Source organism: Eptatretus burgeri, chromosome 2 (genome assembly GCF_056783735.1).
Source record: "Eptatretus burgeri isolate ZD-2024b chromosome 2, Ebu_testis_v1, whole genome shotgun sequence".
Taxonomy (NCBI): Eukaryota; Metazoa; Chordata; class Myxini; order Myxiniformes; family Myxinidae; genus Eptatretus; species Eptatretus burgeri.
This window is the reverse complement of record NC_140962.1, coordinates 107047551-107057434: the sequence shown is the minus strand read 5'-3', so window position 1 is coordinate 107057434 and position 9884 is coordinate 107047551. Positions and strand designations below refer to the sequence as shown.

At 39.2% G+C, this 9884-nt stretch overlaps 1 protein-coding gene across 11 annotated transcripts in view; it reads right to left on the bottom strand.

Moving 5' to 3' along the window:
- Nucleotides 1–9884, bottom strand: part of SBF1 (SET binding factor 1) — a 412273-nt gene that overhangs the window by 218753 nt on the left and 183636 nt on the right. For 8 of the 11 annotated variants that reach the window (XM_085870627.1, XM_085870637.1, XM_085870630.1 and 5 more), the window contains 4 exons: nt 6346–6478; nt 6084–6192; nt 3893–4006; nt 2775–2888 (listed from right to left, as the gene is read on the bottom strand). In XM_085870627.1, coding sequence (XP_085726753.1) covers nt 2775–2888; nt 3893–4006; nt 6084–6192; nt 6346–6478 — 470 coding nt within the window. The remainder of the gene's footprint in view (nt 1–2774; nt 2889–3892; nt 4007–6083; nt 6193–6345; nt 6479–9884) is intronic. The other 3 variants (XM_085870633.1, XM_085870634.1, XM_085870635.1) reach the window with 1 other exon arrangement.

Here is a 9884-nt window from a genome sequence, read left to right as displayed (position 1 = left end):
ACAGAGGAAGGAAGATAAGGGGACTTGGTGGTGGAACGAGGAAGTACAGGAAAGTATAAGTAAGAAGGGGTTGGCGAAAAGGAAGTGGGATCGTCAGAGAGATGAAGAAAGTAGACAGGAGTACAAGGAGTGGTGGCGAAAGGCAAAAAGAGAGGTGGCAAAGGCCAAGGAAAAGGCATATGACGAGCTGTATGAGAAGTTGGATACAAAAGAAGGGGAAAGGATTTATACCGATTGGCAAGACAGAGGGACCGAGCTGGGAAGGATGTGCTGCAGGTTCGGGTGATAAAGGACGCAAATGGGAATGTGCTGACGAGTGAGGAGAGTGTCGTGTCCATAAATTATCCCAACACATCACCTCCAAACTAGGAGGCTATGCATATATGCACATTCATATATGCTTGAATTGATGCTCCTTAAAATTGTGAAACAATAAATAAATCCAGATGCAACTTGGAGGAAAATTGCATTTTTATATAAATAGAGGAATGGGACTCCAGGGCATTCATCTCAATGCCAGAGGGAGGCCGTTCATCATTCTGACCAGAATGAAAGTATTTTTACACAATCTGAAAATGTCTCTATCCATGTTGCCAAAAGTAAAGTCCAAAATGATCAGGAAATTATGTATTCTCCTCTGGTGTTTTTTTATTATAATTCAAGCTGTATAACTTGCTTATTTGTATATTCTGATCCCAACTTTCCTTGCGAACACACTTGGCTTTCACCAGTGATTGAACATCACCATTTTGAACAAATTGCTTTGGATGATCCATTGCAACTTGGAAATTCTCCAGAGCGCAAGTGCGCAATCCTTCAACAATGTCATGTTAATATGACTTGGTAATTGCCAAGAGCCAGCCTGTTTGGTGTTGACATTAATGTACTTTCTTGATATCGCTACAATGCCAAGATTCAACACAAATACTTAATGAGGAGACTTGTACATAAAACTCAAGTGCAAGAGAAGAAAGAAAGTCAATGTACTTCTAAATTTATCATGAAAGCAATTCACAATCGCCAAATTGACAATTTAAACTGTATTTGACTTGGGGATTTAAACAACATGAGCCATGTGCTCAGATATGAGCACCAAACAGGCCGAACCAAATTAATCAATTTGCAAAATGTCTCAATGCAATGACCTGTGTTATTAGTTTATAAACAATTCAACTTAATCTGTAAATCTTTCATGCTGTTAATAAAAAGAAAGAAAAAAAGGTGTCACTGTTGAGTCAGAGATGCCAGATGGTATTTGTTGGAGAGAGGTCTTGAGAATTGCAATTGAATGGCTATGGAATGTTCATCCTTTGATTGAACGTATTCCTTAATAACCACGGAACACATAATTAAAGTTAAGCTTTGAGAACATGCATATTTGCATGCAAGCACACAAGTGGGTCCTTCCTTTATTTTGAGCAGGATGTTGTGCATGCATGAATGGGCAGGTGCAAATCATTACGAGATATCTGCGATCACAAAGCAATCACAAAGGGTAAGCCTCCACTGACAGGGGGAGGTTTACCCTTGGCGATTGCCTGTGACTTACCTTGGCCTGCAATTCAATGATGCCCACACTTTGTTCGGACCACCACATGACCTTGACCTCAACATTTTGTGACAGTGTAGATTACGAAAACGTGTCCCCATCTACAGTTTCGCCATAAAACTCAGATCATGAAAATCAGAGGAAAATTAGCCTATTGAAGCTATGATGAAAAATGCATTTTTTGTTAATTAGAGCATAATCCGAAAAAGTAGGTGGACATAAATTAAAAATATCAAGTGCACAATTTCAGAACAGACCCACTATTTTGATGCAAAAACATATTGGAATGCCAAGCAGTCTGAGATTCTAAATTTGCCAAATTGAGCAGACAGAAAAAAAAAAACGTGGTTTTTTTTTTCAGACCGCCATTTGGCATTGACCTTTAACTCGGAGGGGTATGATGTAAATCAAGATTAAATGCAACTTGCTCTTGGCTATCTAGAGGGAAATTTTGTTCTCATCGAACAAACTTTAGTCGAGTTATGGTAAAAAAAAAAATGTTTAAATGTTTATAATTGGATAATAACCTTAAAAATTAGGTCAAGGTCAAAAAAGGTAATTCAACCCCACATATTTTTTATTCCCATTATTGATGGAAAAATACACTCCAAAAATCACCGGACATTTGAAGAAAAAAAGGAGAAAATCCTAAATGGTGGTTTTGAACTCCAAGGGGTTTAAGACCTTGACCTTCAACTCAGAGGGGTATGATGAAAATTAAGTTTAAATGCACCTTGCCTGAAGCTATCTCGAGAGGGCAATTTAATTCCGATTGGACAATCTTTATTCGAGTTATGGTGAAAAATGTTACAATGACACAGAAATTAGGTCATGACCTTAGAAATTAGGTGAACCCCACGTACTTTTATTCACAATATTGATGCAAAATTTAATTCCAAAAGTTCCAGCCTACGAGATAGAGCTCGGAAATTGATAGTTTGGAAATTTGGAGTTTTTTAAAAATTTTTATCTGACTACTGTTGTCTGTACCGCTGGCAAAAAAACTAAAGTTGTTTTTTTTCTTCTAAGTGGTGGTTTAGTTCTCCTGGGGGTCTAAAAAAAACTGATACCATAAAAATGGGGCTCCGATTGCAGAAACAAACCCTAAAACAGCAATAAACCTTCCCCTATGCTTTGGGGAGGATTAATAAATAATCATAATAATAATAATAACAATAAAAATAATATGAATTAATGTCCCACAATAAGCAAGCCATGCACTAACAAGGAAAGCAGGCACAGTCTCGGACTCGATTCCCACCAGCATCTCAGGCTTAGCAGTAACTGTGGATGAAGTGGGAAAAGCAAGATCTGCCTTTGCCAGGTCTGGATGTAGCACCTGCCCAAGAGTAAACAGGGGTAGGTAAATGGGTAAGAATAAGGAACAATAATCATCAATCATGCATTCAACTCCATACTATGAGTGATGAAAACAGCATTAACTTGCAGAGAATGTTATCATGACAATATGCAATCATTCTGCTCATGCATTTTAAAGTATTCTCAATTTTTAAAGTAAAATCCACTTTTGACAAAAAAATTAATGAATTTCATTTCACAGGATCCAAGACAACAGAAATCAGTCCAGATAAACTAAGAGTTATACAACTGGCCAGATTCATGAAAAACAGGTAGGCAGAAACAAGAAATCCCAGGCAAATGCAAATGCTGCAGCCTCCAACTAAATAACTGAAATCATGTGTTTATGCACACACACACACACAAGATGCGATTTTCATGAATCTTAAAAGAGGTGCAAAAATATTCACCAGGTGGGGGAGGAGCGAGGGTGGTGAGGAAGGGTGTCCCACTTCTCCCAGTGCAATCAAGTTATGATTTATGACATGATTTATGACAAATAACTAATGATGCAATATACATTATAGAATATAAAAATAAAAATATATAAATGATAAATTGAAATTTAAATAAAATATTTTATCTCAATTACAACAATTTTCATCATTTTTCTATCAATTAAAATTATTGATAGAATCATGAGCTGATCAAACAAATCTCTAACGCTATCTATGTCTTTGTCTATGTCTGCGCCTCTCTGCTCATGCACCTCTCTGTCTCACTCTCACATTTATTATTTAGAGGACGAGCTTTTGGGTCCTCGGGAACTTTTGAGTCCTCTGGGTCTTTTGAGTCCTCGAGGTCTTTGGGGGGGGTCTTCAGGGTCTTCAAAGTTCAAAGGGGTCTCAGCAGTCTAAAGGGTCAAAAGGTACTTTCCAATAGTGCGTAATTAATGAATAGACGTACGTAATTAATAGACGAAAAGTATGACACTGACACGCGCACGCACGTCATCCATTTATTGCAGAAGATAACTTGTATTACCGTAGATATAACATTCTGAATTTGCTGCAGGTATGGCTCAGGAAGCGTAGACACGTGCACACATTCAGGTGTGCTAACAGTTCCACCATCCAGATCGGCAATGATCACATCCAACTGCTCACAAAGAACATTGCAAAGTTAGATCTTCATATTTTGAACAAACACAAGCATGCTTATTTGGAGGACAAACTTTGACAAGATATTTGCAAAAAAAAGGTTTAAATTGCAATCTCTTTTTTTTCCCCATTTTATCAAAACTTTTTATAAAACTGCCTTAACCTTTGCAGGCTGGGGGGAGGTATCAAAATGACCCCCTCCCTGTAGAAAATTTGTGATTTCTCTGCAACCCCGACGAATTGCCAAATACTGTTTCTTGACTTTTTTTCTTTGAAGTCTTGCACATCTTTTGATACCAAATTTAACACGCATAAGAAAAGCCTCAAAAATATGCCTATAATTAATTAGCAAACTTGCTTAATTAATTTTTATAAAACTTGACATTTTATCGCTAATTCAATATCGGCATATTGCTAAGATTTTTCTATCAACACACCAAATTGTGTAGCCTGGTATTGGCTTAGCGGTTCGGGTAGTGGCTTAGGATCTTCGGGTCCTGAGTTCGAGCTCAAAACAAAACATGACTCAGAATTATTCAGCATTTCCAGAAAACAAATCTTGCACAATAACATGACCACCAACTCATTCGCCAAGTAATTATGGCATCATGCTCTTCTGTAAAACTCAATTGTACCACAACAGCAAAGTAGATATGTATTCAACTCAAAGGGCACTCGGTAGAGCACATACCTCCGCCACGGAAAGCCTGTTCCACGAGACCATATTGGGCCCAATACATTTTGGAAATACGTCTCATGCTATACATCATTTTTGGCCCGATCTCTCAATGGTGAAGAATCACTTTAAATATCAAATAATTCTCGTATCCGGATCCCGTTTCGGATCTTCACCAAAATCGAATCAATTAGTCCTCGTCACACACCGAACCTGTCCACCAAGTTTCAATCGAATCCATCCACAACTTTTTGAGATATCATGCTATATATTGGTTTGGCCTCATCTCTCAATGGTGAAGAATCACTTAAAAAATTATCAGATCCGAATACAAATTTGGACCTTCACCAAAATTGAATCAATTCTTCATCATCAAACAATCAACGTATCCACCAAGTTTTGGCCGAATCCACCCACCACTTTTTGCGATATCGTGCTGAATACCGTTTTTGGCTCTGTCTCTCAATGGTGAAGAATCACTTTAAAATTCTAGTAGCTGGATCCGGATATTCACCAAAATCTAATCAGTTCGTCCTTGTCACACATCCAATCTGCCCACCAAATTTCATCTGAATCCATCCACAACATTTTCCAGATATCCTGCAAACAGGCTGAGGGTGGAGCTAAAAATGATACTGCTCTTGTACCTTTGTACCAATATGGTGATCATAACTGCCAAGTTTGGTGACCTTCTGCCCAACCATTTAAGAGGAGATAGCATGATGGACGGACAGACAGACAGCCAATTACAATATTCCCATAGTTTTTTTTTTCAAAAAAGCATGAGGATAATAAAAAGGAAAAAGGATTTGGTGCAGGATAAATGCAAAATATTCATCTCCTATCAACACCTCAAATACCACAGTCTTGAAAGCAGAGAAAGGTGTACAAAAACCAATCCACAACCCTAAGCCAGTAGCAAGGACATGTGTGCCAGGGTGTGCTATGTCACTTAAAATGTAACGATAAAATATCAGAGCATTTATTGGCAATTAGAAAGTTCAATCATGTTGAAGACGTGAGAAGGAAAATATGGCTCAAGGAGCTTGTGGATGCAAGGGTGTATCCGAATTAGCGTCACTCGCATTCACTATCTAGTCAGCTCAGTTTGCGACCCACCAGGGTGACGCATCAATGATGATGCCGTCATTCAAAGGAGACCAAGCCAACTGTCATCATTTTCTTGTGGACAATACAGATTCCTTGGTACCATTTGAAATGAGTAGGTCATTGTGTGCTGGTGCCATGGTAAAGTTCAAAATGCCTTCCATTTATTTATAATGGTGGTTGGGAGGGGGCTTCACTGCATCGATAGTGAAGCTGTGCCCCCCCCCCCCCCCAGAAATGATGTAAAGAAGCAAACAGGTGCTACATACAGATGAACGAAACAAGCTCTTACCAATTCCTGAAGCTCGCTCTTAAAATTTGAGTGGACACCAATAATGAATGGCGTGGGTGTGCTCAACACTTCAAGCAGGCTGCCTGGCAGGATTGGCACATAGGTGTAGCTACAAAGGGGGAGAGGTAACAAGTGCATTCAACATAGCGCAGTTGGTCGACAAGAACCAAACTCAAAAGCACAGGTTAAACCAAATTTGGGAAAGGTGTACAACCAGAATACTGCATTTCGTCATGTACTGCATTTCAAATGTGCCCCAGACCTATATTTCAGTGGGTAAACAACAGCAACGAGTGCTCGGCAAGCCTCGGTGAGGCGTTGGTAGCTGCTCGAGTGGAAAAGGATCTTCTGCTCAGTGAGTACAGCACAGAACAGATGCAGCACATTGTTAATTCCTGCAAAACAGCAAAAGGAAATGTGCCATTAGGGGACTAGGACAACAATCACTTGGATGCCCATTTAGGAACAAGCTTCTTGAATAGATCGCTACTTTTTTCCAGTCTTAAAACCACAACAAAGTGGTTGTAAGTACAGTATTGCACAAGTATGAAAAATTATTACAACAAAAGGACTTATCCAATCCTGTGGTCTATTCGTTGAAGGCAAGCAATCAAGGTGGACCATTTAACCCAGTCTTATTCGCGACAACAGATTGGGAGCCAGGAATTTAAGCACAAGGCCAAAGCACAAGTTGTTTCAGGATTCTGGCCTTGAGTTTGAATCCCATGTGGTGTTAACTTTTTTTTTCTTCAGCATCTATTGATGTCTTTCTTTTACAAATTGTTTGTGCGATGATCCCAATTGTCTTCATAACAAAAAACAAACAAAAACACGGCTCAGTATCTTAAATCTCATTCTTTCCCCCAATACTTCAAAACATCTGTTCACCACCATCTCAGATCACACCCCTCCATCCAAAACAATCATCTTTTCTACCACCATTCACCTTCCTCAAGCCAACCATTTTGAATTGGAGACAAATAATAAATAAATAAATAATGAATTCACTCACTCAATCAATCAATCAGGATAAACCATCAACTGGAAAGCTTCCTGAAATCATGTTTTGGGATATTGTATTATTTGTGTGGTATTTCTGGAAATTGGGAAAACCAACAATTCATAACAAAAGTTACTTATGACACAATGAAATAAAAGAAGGAATATGCAGCAACAACCAAGTATGTTGTCTCAGAGTGCAAATGCCATGACTATTACTCTGATAGTCCAATGGCTATGTATTGGGAAAGTATATGTCATCCTAATGCAGCCCACACTTGTCATCTTATGATTCTTGGCTCTTTGGACCAATCAAAGAACTTCATCTGAGTCACATTATGTTTCAAACAAATCAGAACATGTCTTAAAATGGCTGCGTACCAGTCCAAAAGATTTATGCCACCACACTGATGGTACAAGTATGTACGTGTTTAAAACAAAGATTAATCAACCGTTTATACTCTGGAATTATAGAAAGTCCAGGTCAACCTTGAACCATCCTCATGTATTACAGTTGAAGATGGATGCCTTGAAAAATTTCCAATATTATATTTATTATTTACACTCTCTTACTCTCTTACTCTCTTACTCTCTTACTCTCTTACTCTCTTACTCTCTTACACTCTCACTCTCACTCTCTCTCTGTGTCTCTCTCTCTCTCTGTGTCTCTCTCTCTCTCTGTGTCTCTCTCTCTCTCTGTGTCTCTCTCTCTCTCTGTGTCTCTCTCTCTCTCTGTGTCTCTCTCTCTCTGTGTGTCTCTCTCTCTCTGTGTGTCTCTCTCTCTCTCTGTGTCTCTCTCTCTCTCTGTGTGTCTCTCTCTCTCTGTGTCTCTCTGTCTCTCTCTGTCTCTCTCTCTGTCTCTCTCTCTGTCTCTCTCTCTGTCTCTCTCTCTCTCTCTCTCTCTCTCTCTCTCTCTCTCTCTCTCTCTCTCTCTCTCTCTCTCTCTCTCTCTCTCTCTCTCTCTCTCTCTCTCTCTCTCAGCTTCTACCTGCACTTTGAAAACTTTGCTACTTTTGTAGCCTAAAGACAGGATAAGTTTGAAACCAAAATGAAAGATGAGAAAAAAAAGCCAAAAGACATGATGAGTGAAACTTGACAAATTGCAATGAAAAATATGGAAATTTGTATGGAGTTTGCATATCAGGAAGCCAGCCCATGTGGCAACATGAGAAAAGCTTGTTTGTGTATAACTGTCTGGTGATATCGTCATCTATGATTGTCAGCCGACAAAAGAGTTGGAAGAAAAAAAAAAACAGCTGCAGACACATCAATAACACCATCATTAACCTGTTCTTGACCCTGGCGACCTTTACTTGGTGTACGTGATGGCTGTGACAGCTACGTCAACATCTGACGCATCCCTCTAATATCACCCGTTCTGTCGGTGTCTGCACGTCCGCCATCCACTGGCCCCAACCCACCTCCCAGCGATCCCAGACGCCTCAATGCTCCTGTACACATCCTCCCAACGTGCATTCGACAGAATTTGCCACAAACAGGAAGTTACACGAAAGGGAACGGAAGCTTCACACTGTGGAAGCGGGAATTACTGACCAGGGGAACAATATTTAGCAATTTCCAATCTCGACAGTCGACCTGCAAGGTTGTAAGGAACCTAACGATATAACTGAGTTTTCTGGAAACAAGCATGTACTGTATTTGAAAAATACATGGTCAAGAGAGATTTTTTATTTTTTTTTTTTAAGTCAAAACAACAATGACATTCCTTCCTGTTAACTTCGCACAAGTTGCTCGAGATAAAATTTCAATGGGGTCCAAAAGGGAAAAGAGGGGTAGTGGTAGACGAAAGAATTACAGTCACTTACAAGCAATGTTGTTTTTAAGGATGTGAAAAGAAGAATAACACACACACACACACACACACACACACACACACACACACACACACACACACACACACACACACACACACACACACACACACACACACACACACACACACACACACACACACACACACACACACACACACACACACACACACACACACACACACACAATACCTCTCAAATGAAACAAACTTTATATTGTGAAACTGGATTTGGCCACAACACCCCAAAAATTGGGAGCAGGGATAGAACATCTCTGAGGGTGGGGAAGGTGAATATTCAAGCAATTCCCTTTTCTGGAAATAGATAAGAATTTCAAACGAAGCATCAAAGTCACTAAACGACAGTTCGTTGAAAACGAGCAGCATATAAAATAAAAAGTTATCATGAAACCTGGAAAATTTTAATGGCAATGAAAGCCGGGACCTTAGAAAAATAGGAAGAAGATAATATGCCTTCACATTAAAATTGTTTCATGTTTTAACACTCCCATAAATTTCACCCAACTCAAAGAAATAACAAAGAACGAATAACTACATTTTCATATCCTACAAGTGACAACAGGATTGATCACAAGCAGGCCTCGTGCCGATTATCGTATTAATGCAAAGGAAAAACTCGATCGTTTGTCCTGAGATTCCAATATGAATATCGAAATATACTATTCCAAAGCCGGAAGAGATTAAATAGCTAATATAATCGAGAGAAAATTACTTCCCAAACTCAAAATCAAAGGGATGCCTTGATAATGCAAGTCTCAGCAAATGAAATACGATGCAAAAGAAGGATGAGGTTTCACACACGTAACCAATGAGCAAAGAAATCGTGGTTCCATGCTCAGAAATCACTTTTCAAAAGAAAAGATCAAAACAAAGACATTGTTCACTTTGCAGTCGTGAGCAGTGACAGCAGGAAGTTGTCCATTGTTACATCCTCCAAGATATTTTTTGGC